General features: G+C 39.5%; 1 protein-coding gene and 1 pseudogene across 1 annotated transcript; one reads left to right on the top strand and one right to left on the bottom strand.

Moving 5' to 3' along the window:
• The first annotated feature begins 4,801 nt into the window (after positions 1–4,801).
• Positions 4,802–7,232, top strand: fzd8b (frizzled class receptor 8b). The gene has a single exon (XM_067361927.1). It carries the CDS (start codon positions 4,916–4,918, stop codon positions 6,638–6,640), a length of 1,725 nt encoding a protein of 574 aa, XP_067218028.1. The 5' UTR covers positions 4,802–4,915; the 3' UTR covers positions 6,641–7,232.
• A 441-nt stretch (positions 7,233–7,673) lies between these two features.
• Positions 7,674–14,504, bottom strand: LOC137002366 (tripartite motif-containing protein 16-like protein; annotated as a pseudogene).
• Positions 14,505–15,639: the final 1,135 nt, after the last annotated feature.

The raw sequence follows: 15,639 nt of genomic DNA, 5'->3' as shown, positions 1-15,639 counted from the left end.
CACTGTGGTTAAAGGTGAAGTGGGATTTTGTTTTCACTGCCATTATTCATTCTCATGTTGTTCCAAACTATAACTTTCTTCACAAAGGTTGAATTTTTTTAAGCATATCTAGAAAAATATCCTTGCTTAAAATAAAATTAATAACAAAGGACAGGGGCTGACAAGCTGCAAAATGACAAATAAAAATGGTATATGAGTTATGTACATAGTCTACACACCAAGTGGAGATATAGATGTCAGTGTATTGCATTTTCTGTTTGGAAACCCCATAACAGTGTGTCTCAGACTAGACTGCCAGGTGCCGTCTGGGTGGGCTTGTTGCCATGGTGAGGAATCTGGTGAATGCATTTGAGAAAGGTGGAAGGGGGAAAAGGACAGAGAAGATGTAGGAAGACTCTGACAGGAGCAAACATAACAGTGATCACTGGAATTGGGCCAAAAATTGTGTGTGTGTGAAATTTATGGTCATTTCATGGTCTAAAATAGTTTTGTTGTGTAGGTGCCATTTAGCCCTGTTTTTCTAGTGTTTCTGGGAACAAATTTTGAATAAAAAGTTTGTATATACAAGCAAATATGGAATATAATATCCCTGTAGCGTGTATTTTTCAAGCAATTCCAACCCAGTCTTACAGGAAAACGCAACTATTTTAGGAGGTGGCAATTTCGAATTAATTTGTACAATGTGAATCATACAAAAATATAAAATTTTTAGAAGAACGTAAATATGAAGGTCCTCCCCTAATTGCCACAGACAGGGGTGTAAGCAGATACGAAAACACACAAGATTGTACAAATTCATTTAAATTAGCCACCAATTTGCCAAACATAAAATAGTCATGAATTACCACGCAATTATGTTGGCAATTTTAAAACATTTTCTGTATATTATATTGTCACTCTTTGATCAGCTAATTAAAGGTACAATTTGTGATATTTTTTTCCGCTAGAGGTCGCTAGAAGCCTATTCAAAACAAAGGCGTAGTTTGATGACGCCTAGTTTTAAAGCGGAAACTTGGGACATGTGGTCTCCATCTCAACGGACGGTGCAAAAGAATAGGGATTGGAGTCTGGAAGAACTCATGTTCGTGGATGCGATTATTAACGTTACTGTAGTATGAAGCAGAGCAGGAGCGAGTGTTGCGGGAGCTGAACGAGGATCTGGAGCGATTGATCAACACACGCCTCACGAGCAGCGGGACTTTTATTATGACACAGTCGCCGGCGCCGCTTCCGCTTTTCCGGTCATGAGTTTACGGGAGCTGTCCTTGACGACAGAACCAGCGGCAAATGGTAAACAGTAATTATGTTCCATAAATAAGTAACACAATCCACCATAAAACGTGCAAGAAGTAAATAAGGAACTGCTTGAAGCAAGCTAGTGGTTTGCTGGACGCTAGACACTACTTCCGCATTTGTCCACGGCACTATTGTCATATGGTTTCTACGTCAGTAAAGGCGGTAACAAAGGTAACTGACGTCATTGACAGGCGACTGCACTGCCCCGTGTCACTGTTTAGAATGGGAATTTTCTCATGATTTACAAGTAGTTGAAAACATTAGAGATATTGTTTGTAATCAGCTGGACAAAATATATAACACTAGCCTAGTGGTTTTTGGATATTTTACTGCAAAAATTTTACATATTGTACCTTTAAAGGCTATGTTTACATGACACATATAGTTCTCGCTCACATTGTAAATTGCATTATGAATGTGAATGAAAATCTTACGGTTTGGAACATCACGAGGGTGAGTAAATGATGACAGAATTTTCATTTTTGGGTGAAGTATCCCTTTAAATGCTTCCTCTGAGTGTGTGTGTGTCTAAGCCAGGTGGAAACTTGAGCTGATTTGTGTCTCTGATAAAGAGACTCGTCACACAGACACATTTTAGAGGGAGAGGGAGAAAAATTGAATGCAGTGTCGTTTGCAGTGGAATGGAATGGTGGAGGCAGTGTGTATCCAGACTCAAGGTAATATCATTACCTGGACAAAGAAAGAGAAGAGAAAAGGTTGGTGGCCAGACTTGTGAGCCTATCAGTGTTAATCAATACAGGCTCAGCTACGCTACACAGAATAAGACACACACATTCTCTCTCTCTCACTGCCTTGAGCTACAGACACAAATGGAAATCTTCTGAATCGGACTCAGATACTCATGAGCATTATATACATTAGAATGTACTGTACAGTGGCTTCAAAAACAGTTCATTTTACTGATTAAAGAGAAAATGGGAATTGGGACAAAATAACAGAGCACCAATAAAAGCATTGAAGCTGTAAATGTTGGGGCAACAAGTTCACCAAAAATGAAACCATAAAACCACACTGGATACAGTGATAATATCAATAAAGGTACTGAAAGGTTTAACTGTGTTTTCAGGTCTAAGGTGTTCATTAATGTCAGACAAGTATGTCACATGTGTTTTAAATGTTACATTTTATACAATTTATTAATTAAAATAGCTATTTCTGTTGGGAAAACAATGATTTAATATTTTTCTCTGTTATCTTTTACTGTATATTTGTGCTCTGTCATGAGGCATTTCATTTAGTTGTTTTATTAATTTACCATTACAGCCCATAATATGATATTTAATAGGCTCCATTTATAGGAAAACATGTTCTGCACATCCTGTTTCATCATCCTGATATCAATGGGTTTTTTGGATTGGTTTTAAAGCTCGAGACATTTTCACATTATATACCCCCATGTCTTAAAAAAGGGGCTGCGAAGTGGCTTGATAGGACTACAGAGGTTGTCAGGGACATTAAACATCATCAAACCAAACAAGTAAATTCAACTACTCAATTTTACAGCCTTGTTGCGTTTATAATCGCCCTCCTGAAAACTATTCTAAGTGGAACTTATCTTGTCGATTTTAACTTTATCAAGCTTAAACAAACTTTTAACTGATTGTATTTAAACTTTAAAATCCATAAAAGTGTTGTTCATTTGCGAAGATTATCTTGATAAATGTTGGCCCGGTTTCACAGACAGGGCTTAGCCTATGATCCAGGATTAGGCCTTAGTTCATATTTAAGTAACTTTTATAAATGTACACTAAACGTAAAATATTACTGATGTGCATCTTAAGACAAAACAATGGCAACAATTGATATATTTTAATATTTTAAGATATGTCAGTCCAAGTTACTTTCAGTTAAAACAGCTCAAACATGCATTTTAGTCTGTGAAACCAGAGGACAGTGTGTAAGAATCTGGTCACGGAGCTTACTTTCTGCACTATTCGAAAAGTCAACAGAAAAATTCTATTTGCATTTTGTCTAGGGAACTAGAGTGATGCTAACTTCAGTGTTGGCCTACAAATGTCATCCCTGCTGCACTCTTGTAGCCAAATATTGTGCCTATATGCAAAAAGGGACTTCCAAAAGAAAAAAAAGAAGTGTGATTTTAACTAGCCCTTGTCTCCCCTACTCTATCCATAAATAATTTGTTTTGGACTCGTTTCAAATAATCAGTAGACTTGAATGAACGAGGAGTCTCACTGTATCCGCAGTCTGTCACACGCAGGAAACCAGGGCATCCGAGTATTCATCACCCAGCTTGTCCCGGGCTGTATGTTAATGGCCCCCCGCTGCTCGCACCCCGCTGAGGCACTAAGCGGAACATCAGCGACGCAATTAGGGCGAACAAGAAGCTCGCAGCGCGCGACAGCTCTCTCTCCCCCTGCGCGCGCTGTCAGCAAGAGCGCATGCAACTTCTGGAGCTGGAGTCGCGCATGTCTGCATGCGTTCGGTGGCCCCAACAAGTTTCTGGACGCTCGAGTCACACTTCAAGTGACATATGCAAGTGACAAGATTTCAGATTTTAGAGATTTTTTCAGAACTAATATTTTTTTCAATGACCATTGGCTATTGATATAAATTATTTTTAATGGATATGAAGTCCTCAACGTCAACTTGTAACATATTTCAACAATTAGCCTACTTCGACTGATATCTTTAATATGATCTTAAATATTTAGGGGCAATCTTCTCCTCATATAACTCAACATTGGTCAACACAGCCTACATTTTCAGTTAATTAATTAAAACTACCAAACTTTTTTTTTTTTATTATTATTATAGCCTATACTGATTTTTTTTTTCAACAATCTCTCAACAATCGGGCTATTGTTTTTAAATGAAAACTTTTCCAAAATATTTTGCTTAAAAATGGGAAATGTGTGGGGTTGGTATTTTGTTTTCAAATCCAGTGGCAATGAATAATTTAAAGCGTGGCATAAGTGTCCAAATACATTTTGGGGGGATGCTTTAAATAGCGAATTAACAGCAGGAATTGGGTAATTGTTATTGTACTGGCACGAAAACTACATTTTTTTATTGTTCAGTAAGCCTCGTTGGTACAGCTCTTGCTTTTCAGTCTCCTTTTAAATCTTATTAATGTAGACTAAATGTGAACTCATCTATGCAATAATTAAATTTTTACAGAGGATACACATTCTGGAGAGATTAGGAACAACCTAAACATGCCATGAGACTTGTTTACAACCACAAACTCCGTGTTTGGACATAGGGTGGGATGTAAACATAGGCAAAATAATTTAAGACATACAAACCGTCAGCAGCGCAAACATTTACTCAAAACTCTCAGGGGATGCTTGATTAAATTACGATAAGGTCCCGCCCCTCAAGTCCTATGATTGGGCGCTGAGATAAGTGGGCGTGCCTCGGCTGTCCTCTGTATAAATACACACGCGCTCCACTATTTGACAGTCAAAACAAATGAGACACTGTAGCCTACTGAATTGACACCAAGTAGACACAGCAGGTTTTTCTTTAGTGTTAAGCTATTTTTATTTTTAGAATTAAGTAACCACACTAGCCTACTATTGCGCATATGCAAGCGCATCCTAGAAGACAGAGAGCGGGTGCGTGCAAGTGACCGAGGATGGACTCGCCTATGCAGGGGTCCCACTGGCTTCCTCTCGCGCTCTGTGCCCTGCTATTGTGGAGCTCCGTGTGTGCTCGTGAGCCGGTCTGTCAGGAGATTTCGGTGCCACTGTGTAGAGGGATCGGCTATAACTACACATACATGCCCAACCAATTCAACCACGACACCCAGGATGAAGCCGGACTTGAGGTGCACCAGTTCTGGCCGCTCGTGGAGATCCAGTGTTCCCCCGACCTGCGCTTCTTTCTTTGCAGTCTGTACACGCCCATTTGCCTTGAGGACTATAAGAAGCCTTTGCCGCCGTGCAGGAGTGTGTGCGAACGGGCGAAAGCGGGATGCGCGCCGCTGATGAGGCAATACGGTTTCCCGTGGCCGGACCGAATGAGGTGCGATCTTCTACCCGTGCAGGGGGATTCAAACACTCTGTGTATGGACTACAACAGAACTGACACTACAGCATCACCAGCTCCTGCAAAACCAACTAGCCGCCAGGGGAAGCCAAACAACCGGAAAAATAAAAGCAGTCATGGATCTTCTTCGTGCGAACCGGAGTGTCACTGTCGCGCGCCTATGGTAACCGTGAATGACCGTCATCCCTTGTATAACCGGGTCAAGACGGGGCAGATCCCCAATTGCGCCATGCCGTGCCACAACCCCTATCTTTCTCAAGAGGAAAGGACCTTTGCCACATTTTGGATAGGGATTTGGTCGGTTTTGTGTTTCCTGTCCACGTTCGCTACAGTTGCCACTTTCCTCATTGACATTGAGAGGTTTAAATACCCCGAGCGCCCTATTATTTTCCTGTCCGCATGCTATATGTTCGTGTCCATGGGATACATCATCAGACTCATCGCGGGACACGAAAGGGTCGCGTGCAACCAGAATTATGAGGTGGACCATATCCACTATGAAACTACGGGTCCCGCGCTTTGCACGGTTGTGTTTCTGCTGATTTATTTTTTTGGGATGGCGAGCGCCATCTGGTGGGTGATTCTGACGATTACGTGGTTCCTCGCGGCAGGAATGAAGTGGGGAAATGAAGCAATCGCGCGATACTCGCAGTATTTTCACTTGGCCGCTTGGCTCATTCCGAGCGTTAAATCTATCGCCGTGCTCGCGCTGAGTTCGGTGGACGGAGACTCGGTTGCGGGGATCTGCTACGTGGGCAACCAGAACTTGGATAACCTGCGGGGATTCGTGCTCGCACCACTGGTGATTTATCTTTTTATCGGAACGATATTTTTATTCGCGGGCTTGGTGTCTATGTTTCGGATACGGAGCGTCATTAAACAAGGAGGAACGAAAACGGACAAACTCGAAAGATTGATGGTCCGAATCGGGGTGTTTACAGTGCTGTACACGGTCGTTGCCATGGTGATTGTGGCGTGTTACGTTTACGAACAGCACAATCGTGAAGCGTGGGAAAAAGCGCACGCGTGTAACTGCTCTTCGGAGAAAAAAACCCTGAAACCTGATTACGCCGTGTTTATGCTCAAATACTTCATGTGCCTTGTGGTTGGGATCACGTCAGGCGCGTGGACGTGGTCCGGTAAAACGCTGGACTCTTGGCGAGCCCTGTGCACGCGCTGCTGCTGCAGTTGGGGAAGTAAAGGCACGAGCGGGTCAGTTTACAGTGACGGCAGCACGGGACTGACATGGAGATCCGGCACAGCGAGTTCGGTTTTGTACCCTCCAAAACAAATGCCACTGTCGCGAGTCTGATGACTAGGGCATAGGTGAGGCTTAACTTCTTAAAAAAGACTTTGCAAACTGACTGCTGCTTTCCTGACAGATGAGAGATGCATAATACCAGGGTTAGGTGAGACCGGGGCTAGTTGTCACACGGGGAAGTTGCTATAACACTACTGCGAGAAATATTCTTAAGTGTGACGACTATTCCCGATCTCTTCATCTACACTAAATTGCCTACCAGTTATTAAACCTGTTTATCAGGTTATATGAATGTGCCTTTAAAAGTGTTATACGGGTTTTTATATGTATTTATATTAATATTTTATTGTTAAAACAACGACATAGAATGTTTAACATTTATACAAGATTGTGTATTTATCATTTACTTTTACAGAAAATTATTTTGACAATAAAACACTGTGAAATATTGCCAAAGCATCTTTTATTATATGTGTATTTCATGTTTACAGACAGCTCTCTCACACTCACAAACTCGATCTTGTAGGTCATGATGACCTGCACTGTACCAGTGGGCGTTGTGAGGTGTAAGCCTAAGCCCACAGCAGGGACAATGCCATCTATTGGTCATAAGAAATAAAAAATGGTGAATATTTGGCTTAGTTCAAAATAATAGCAAGTATTAAATATTTCTCAGTACAGGTACACGACACATAGAATACTAAAATATGAACGAATAACTAAAAATAAAAAAGATAACTTTTTCATCACACTTGTATAAAATGAAGAATTTAAGGTACTTTTGATATTTAATGTTAATAAAATGATTTATGATTATCTACAGTGCCCTCCACAAATATTGGCACCCTTAGTAAATAAGAGCAAAGGTGGCTGTAAAAATAAATCTGCATTGTTCATCCTTTTGATCTTTCATAAAAAAAAAAAAAATATACTCAAAATCCTCAAAGTAAAATAATTGAAAGTAAGGGGAAACTCGCATTATAAAATAATGTTTTTCTCCAATACATGTTGGCCACAATTATTGGCACCCCTAGAAATTCTTATGAGTAAAATATCTCTGAAGTATATTCATATTCATATTTACATTTTTTAGCACACCAGGGTGACTAGGAGCATGAAATTGTCCTGCCATGACTTCTTGTTCCACAGGAGTATAAACATGAGGAAACACCAAAATAAAAAAAAATAAAAATAAAAAAAATGTAGAAATGCAAAAAAAAACTTATTTCACATCCTGCCCAATATTGTCCTTGAAACAATGTTCATATTGAAGGCTATATATAAAAAAAAACATGAATGTATGTTATATTAGGCTATGCTATATTATGTGCAAAAAAGGGGTCAAATCACATTAGGCCTAGGCTATATTCTAAAATTTTAAATGTTTTTTTAAAGCAGAAGTTAAATACACTAAACTAAAAATGAAAATAAATAAAAACAAAATAACAGACTAATTATTAGGCTATTTTGATTACTCTACAACAGTCACTTTACACAGTTACTGCTATCGTACAAATACACTTAGTTGTATGTTCGAAATTCTACATATGGCATAATTATTATGTTCGCCAAAAAAAACAAAAACAAATTTTCAACAACAAATATTTTTAACAAAATGTATTTTACTCAGATTGAACTCTGTATGTTTGGCGCGCATGTATGCGGCAGCGCCATAGACAGTAAAAGAAATGGACACAGCGACCCCATTGGAACTCAATTGAGTCAAGTGAAGCCCATTTTTAGCGATTTTTAGTACTTCCGTTTCTGACGCGCAGATTCACACTAAGCTTGATGACGTCCGCAACCTGTCTGACAGATGTAAATCTTCTAGTAGCTGTGCGTGCAAACTGCCATCGTTAATCTTGCAGAGACGGCGAGCTTGAGTGGGGAGTTCTTTGGCGTGAGTGAGCAGGAGTAAGTATTCTGATTAATTATTTTGTATAGTATTTTAAAATGTAACACCAGTAGGCTTCTCTCTTTACGTCTCCCCGATTGCCTGCGAGCTTCTCCTCCTGTCTATACAGTAATTTCTGTACTGTGCGACAGAGAGTCGAGTGGTTATGACGCAATCGTTAGCTTATTTTTACAAAAACTGTTTCTACGGGGCCATAATGTAACATAGAAGGTAATGGAGCCCTTTATACATTGTCGTGTATCTTTGGAAATAAATAATGGACAAATGGAGTCTTTAAACGTCTCAGATGTAAAGTTATTCACTGTCAAAGTGACGCCAAAATGAATGGGAGTCAATGGGGATGCTAACGCAAGTGAAGTTCTGCTACAAGATGGCGGCACCCGGCCGACTTCAACTTCCGGTCGACTTCCTTGGGCACTGGGTAAATCTCCGCCAGACTGAAATGCCCAAAAAGAGGCGGTACTCCACAGAGCGTGACTCGACGCTGATTGGACTACATCCAGAGGCAGAACAAACAGCCTAGCAGTGACAGCTAGCGTAACTCTGTGGTTGAATTTGATTGAAAAAATCCGTCCCTTTCTCACTTTTGGTGGTGCGTCGCCCAATTGCCCTAATGAAGAAACCGCCCCTGGGAAACACAAAGGCCAAATTCCCGTAATCATTCATCACAAAGAGAAAAATCAAAGAATATAGTTCTGATGTGCAGCAAAAGATTGTTGAGCTTCACAAAATAGAAAATGGCTATAAGATAAAAGCTAATGCATTCAAAATCCCCATTTCCACCATCAGGGAAATAATTAAGAATTCTGCCTGGAAGAGGACGTGTGTCTAAATCGTCCTAATGCGTGGTGAGTGGCCAAAGACTCTCCAAGGATCACAGCTGGAGAACTCTAGAGATTAGTTGAGTTTTGAGTTTTAGAAAGCCTAAAAAAATTATCAAACAGCACCTACTTCCCTACAAGTTGTTTGGGAGGGTTTCAAGAAAAATCCTCCTCGCTCATCCAGAAACAATCTCCAGCATATTCAGTTGTCAGACACGACTGGAACTTCAAAAGGGACCTAGTTATGTGGTCAGATGAAGCTAAAAAAAGGAGCTTTTTCTGGCAGCAAACCCACCAGATGGGTTTGGTGCAAACAGGGATAAAATACCCCAAGCCCACGGTTAAATATACTGCTGGATCTTTAATGTTGTGGGCCTATTTTTCTGCTGGAGGTCCTGGACATCTTGTTCAGGAACATGGCATCATGGATTCTATCAAATACTAACAGATAAAAATCAAAACCTGACCGTTTCTGCTAGAAATCCTATAATGGGCCGTGATTGGATCTTCCATCTGGACAATGATCCAAAACAAACATCAAAACCAACACAAAAATGTGTCACTGAACACAAAATGAAGCTTCTGCCATGGCCATCCCAGTCCCCTGACCTGAACCCTAAAGAAAATGAGTGGAGTGAACTGAAGAGACGAAGCACCAACAACATGGAGCTGGGAATCTGAAGGATCTGGAGAGATTCTGTATGAAGGAATGGTCTCTGATCTCTTTTCCGGTGTTCTCCAAACACATCAGGCATTATAGGTAAAGACTCAGAGCTGTTCTCTTGGCAAAATGATGTTATAATAATTGGGTGCCAATAATTGTGGCCAATGTGAACTAGAGAAAAACATTTATTTCATAATGAGCTTTTTCCCCCATTTTCAATTGTTTTACTTAATTAAAGGTTAGAATTAGGACTGCACTGGGAAAAATTAATCCAAATTTAATAGAGTTGATATGACACAATGATTTCTAATAAAAATTAAACTAGGTTCAACATTGGACTATAGTACAGAATTTATGATTAAAAAGTAACACATTAACGCTTCTCATGCAGCTTCAAACTATGACAATATAAGCATTATTTGTTGAAGCTCTACAACACTTATTTTGCCAATTATTTTGACAGTTTCACTGATGATCCCCTGATATAACAAAAACCCCGGATAGAGCGGCTGAGTGAATGTGGTCTGGACTCTGTGGATGAGGGTCATTGTGTCAGAGACGCTGTAGAAGGACAGAATTCCTGCTCTGTGATCCACATACACTCCTATTCTACAAGACTTGGGCGTTACACTGAGTTTAGTCTTTTTGTGATTGCTACAGAACAGGTATTTGGAGTGGGAACAGAACAATCTCCAGGACTGATCATTACATCCAAATTTATCACACTGTCCCTTCCTGCTTATGCTCTTATATGACACTGATATACCCACCGCACCCCCACTCCACTCCACCTCCCAGTAACAGCGTCCACACACACTCTCTCTACACAACACCTGAGGCCAGACAACAAATCTGTCCGGATGATCAGGATATGGCTGGACTGTGTGCTTGCGAGTAGCTACTCGGTTTCTCCAAGAAAGACTGATTTTTTAATTTGCTGTATTTGGATCCAGAGTCAGTTGATGGAAATCTGGAAATAAAAAATGTAATTGTCACACTGTTAAAAAATGAACTGACCTCTAGGATCTAAAATCTAACACATATTATTAAGTGTGTATCTGTATAATTGATTGCTTTATTTTTAATAATAATTATAATAATTGACACTTACACTGTAAGAAGTCCTCTCGGGTTTTGGGTTGAGCGGTGGAAATGATTTTGATGCAACTCACTATAGAAACCGAGAGGAGTTGAAAATGTGATTTACTTCATATTTTACTGCATTCAAGCCTCACTTAAAAATCTTTACATTTACATTTAGTCATTTAGCAGACGCTTTTATCCAAAGCGACTTACAAATGAGAACAGTAGAATCAATCAAATCAACATGAGAACAACAGTATGTAAGTGCTGTGTGAAGTCACAGTTATGACAGTAAAGTGCTCGTAGCAAGGATTTTTTTTTTTTTTTTTTTTTACATAATACACAAATAGATGGAATGAAAATAGAAATCAAGGTAAGTGCAACTATTACTGGGTCAAGTGCTGACGAAAAAGATACGTCTTTAGCATTTTTTTGAAAGTGGCTAAAGATTCAGCTGCCCGGATAGAGCGTGGCAGGTCATTCCACCAGCCAGGAACAGACCCGGAGAAGGTTCGTGAGAGTGATTTTGTGCCTCTTTGTGATGGCACCACAAGCCGCCGTTCACTTGCAGAACGCAAGTTTCTGGAGGGCGCATAAGTCTGAAGTAGCGAGTTAAGGTATGGCGGTGCAGAGCCAGCGGTCATTCTATAGGCAAACATCAGAGCCTTGAATTGGATGCGAGCAGTTACTGGCAGCCAATGCAGACTGATGAAGAGAGGAGTGACGTGCGCTATCTTCGCATTAATCAATTAAATTACACATTTTCTGTAATTAATTGTGATTAATCGCACATAACATTAAAGTTTTTAATATATTTTTATTAGTGTTGTCAATCGATTAAAAAAAAAAATCCCTATTTAAATCGCACATTTTTCTATTGGTCCAGTCCGGTTTCAGATGTTTACTTGCCAAATTACACAAAGCTTTTGACCCATGTAACCTTGTGAACAGTGCTTTAAAGGTGCCCTAGATTCAAAAATTGAATTTACCTCGGCATAGTTAAATAACAAGAGTTCAGTACATGGAAATGACATACAGTGAGTCTCAAACTCCATTGTTTCCTCCTTCTTATATAAATCTCATTTGTTTAAAAGACCTCCGAAGAACAGGCGAATCTCAACAGTGGGGGTGTACGCCCCCAATATTTGCATATGCCAGCCCATGATCAAGGCATTACACAAGGGCAGCCAGTAACGTCTGAATGTGCACAGCTGAATCAACAGACTAGGTAAGCAAGCAAGGACAATAGCAAAAAATGGCAGATGGAGCAATAATAACTGACATGATCCATGATAACATGATATTTTTAGTGATATTTGTAAATTGTCTTATATGTGTCCTATATGTTTCGTTAACATGTTGCTAATGTACTGTTAAATGTGGTTAAAGTTACCATCGTTTCTTAATGTATTCACGGAGACAAGAGCCGTCGCTATTTTCATTTTTAAACACTTGCAGTCTCTGTATAGTTCATAAACACAACTTCATTCTTTATAAATCTCTCCAACAGTGTAGCATTAGCTGTTAGCCACAGAGCATAGCCTCAAACTCATTCAGAATCAATGTAAACATCAAAATAAACACTGTATATACGCGATTAGACATGCTGCATGACGAACACTTTGTAAAGATCCATTTTGTTGTAAAGATCCATTTTGTTATATTAGCTGTTTGAACTTTTTTTTTTTGTTGTTCAAGGCAAGCGCAAGCTCTTGGGGAGTGAAGCACAAGAATTAATGGGCCACACACCCTGAATCGGCTCATTTCTAATGATGCCCCAAAATAGGCAGTTAAAAAAATTGAATAAAAAAAAATCTATGGGGTATTTTGAGCTGAAACTTCACAGACACATTCAGGGGACACCTTAGACTTATATTACATCTTTTTAAAAAAACGTTCTAGGGCACCTTTAACATTTTCAGGTAGGTCTAACGGGTAGGACATTTACAGAAATTGAATAAAGTTATCAAACACTTCACAGTCTATGATGCATAAATTATAAATTAAATATAGATTCATTCTCATTAAAGCTACAAAAGTTATTCAGTAAGTTCGTCAGTACACCGCACTGAGTTATTTTTTGTCTTGTGGCACTTGAATGGTTTAAATGCATTTGCAATAATAAAAGGATGATCAGGGAGAAAAAATGGATCCTGCAGTAATTGCATTATATATTTTTAAGACATTAAAGGTGCTCTGTGTAAGTTTTGACTGTACTAAATCATAAAAATACCATAATATGCTTGCAGATATTTATTAAACATGCTGAGTTCACATAATTGTTTCTCTGAAAACCATTGCTCCAGCCAGTTATTTTACTTTGAAATTTGTGTTCTGTGTCAGAATTTCAGTTTTGGTCTGTGCAAGACCGCATGTTGCCAATTTACCCAATAGTATTTAGCCACCCTGGGTTGCCAGTTGGCGGAAAACACATGCAGCGAATTGCAGCCATGCATCCATCTAAAAATCTCTATGAACGGGAGCATATTAAAATGCAATATCAACTCATCATAAATCAATAAATCAACTAATTTTCTTACAGTACTTTACCTTTATCATATATATATTCTATCTCCTCATCACAAAAATCCTCCAGATGCCCTCTTAGTTGTGCGACAGATATCTCCACATCATCAAAAGTGAGAGAAGTAATACTGATGCTGTCTGTAGATCCAGGAGGAACAGAGAGAGATTGGACGCTCTACATATAGACATATAAAATAAAGATGCATCAGTAAAGACAAAGAAATTAATTAAAGCTTGAAGATGTTTTGGTGGCTCAAATCAAATTTCCATTGTTTAGATTATTAAGATCTCAGTTACCTGCAGGTAATGGATGTGATTGTCTGTGTGTGAAAGCTGCTCCAGCTCAGCATCTTTGCTCCTCAGATCATCAATCTCCTGCTCCAGTCGTTTCAAGAGTCCTTCAGCTCGACTCACTTCAGCCTGTTCCTGATCTCTGATCATCTGTGTCACCTCGGATCGGCTTTTCTCAATGGAGCAGATCAGTTCAGTAAAGATCCTCTCACTGTCCTCCACTGCCGCCTGTGCAGAGCGCTGTTGGGACACACAAACAATCAGACCGTTCACTCATTGAGCTCCTCTGACTGGTTAAAATACGGTACTTGGTTAGTTTGAGTATCACCTTGTGAGTCTCCACAGCCTCTCTGAGCTCCTGGAGCTCTTTCTGTCTCTCTTGGACTCTCTGCTGGAATTTTCCTTTTATCGCTTCAACATTTTTCTGAGGGAAGAAAAAATAACTTTTAATAAAAAAATTTACATTAAATTAAATGTCTCAGTGAGTAGACTAGATCAATTATCACCTATTTGTTTAATTGGTTTCTGGATAATGCAAATATATTAGATATATTTAGATTGCATTGTGGAAAATATAATTATTAAAGCTAACAAAAAAGTACTGGTTGAAACTCTCTTCACATCCTGATAGCAATCAATGATAGAAATGGTCTAAAATATGAACATATATCTTCCGTGGAAGTGTCAGGACCAAAAAACGGTCGCCCAATCATTGCATTCAGTCCGAATGCAATGATAGGGGCTGCATCCGAAAAATGAAAAATGCTGCCTTCAAGGTAGAAGAGACATATCCAGCTGCACCAGCAGTTTCAGAACCGCAGCCACAGAACGGAAGTGAGGGGCGGGGCTTAGTCATATTTGCGCTACCCATACATGTCATTTCCTTTTGTTAAATATAAGTTTTTACATGGATTTTGATTGGATCGGATCGATGTCTACAATATTTAACAACCATACTTTTAAAAAAAGTGACTTTTCTGTTAGTGCTATATGAAGACGTGACGTGACTGGAGTGCTACTTTGCAGAGCTCTTGCTAACATTCCCATGCTGTTATGACACTTTTCTTATGCTTTCTATAAAAAAATGCTTGCTGTTTTGTTTTTTTGTTGTGTTTATTTTGTTACTGAGATATAAGTGCACAGCACATATTTACATATTCATCTAACCGTCGCTCTCAGCAGTGTGGGTGGCGTCAGATGTTCGTTTACAGTATATCGCTGGTCAAGCATTTCGAACTTCGTTTTACCCCTAAACGAAGAACGAAAAAGAACTTTGTTTGAAGTATACCAGGGCCTTAAGCGATAATAGTAGAAAAGAATGGGAAGTAGTGAAGAATGTTGATGAATAAAACTTCCTAAAGATGAATGAATGAATGAATGAGGCATTTATATACGTCTTTGTTCTCCTCACTTTAGCCCTGATGCCTTTGAGGCTTTTAGTAGACCACAGCTGAAAGAGCTTACAGTTGGTGATGGATGTAAGTGTGTATGCTTTAACCAAATGCTGCGCCTGTCATGGAGACTGACGAGGGCAGCCCATTACACATCTTGATTGAGACAGACAGCCTTAAAGGTGTTTGTACATAAATGTGCGTTGGCAGTGTGTGTACACAACCACCCTATAGTGATAAACATCCACCCACTCCTTTTTTTTAAATCCCCATAAATCATAAGCAGTGTCTCAGAACAAGCTGTTTCCAGATCCCTGGCAGTGTGACGTCACAACAGCCACAGGCCCTGCCCACGAATG

Source organism: Chanodichthys erythropterus, chromosome 16 (assembly GCF_024489055.1).
Source record: "Chanodichthys erythropterus isolate Z2021 chromosome 16, ASM2448905v1, whole genome shotgun sequence".
Taxonomy (NCBI): domain Eukaryota; kingdom Metazoa; phylum Chordata; class Actinopteri; order Cypriniformes; family Xenocyprididae; genus Chanodichthys; species Chanodichthys erythropterus.
Note: the sequence above shows the minus strand (reverse complement) of the source record. Positions and strands in the feature narration are given on the sequence as shown.

Coding starts and splice junctions, on each gene's coding strand:
- fzd8b (XM_067361927.1), top strand. CDS start 4,916: ATGGACTCGCCTATGCAGGGGTCCCACTGGCTTCCTCTCGCGCTCTGT.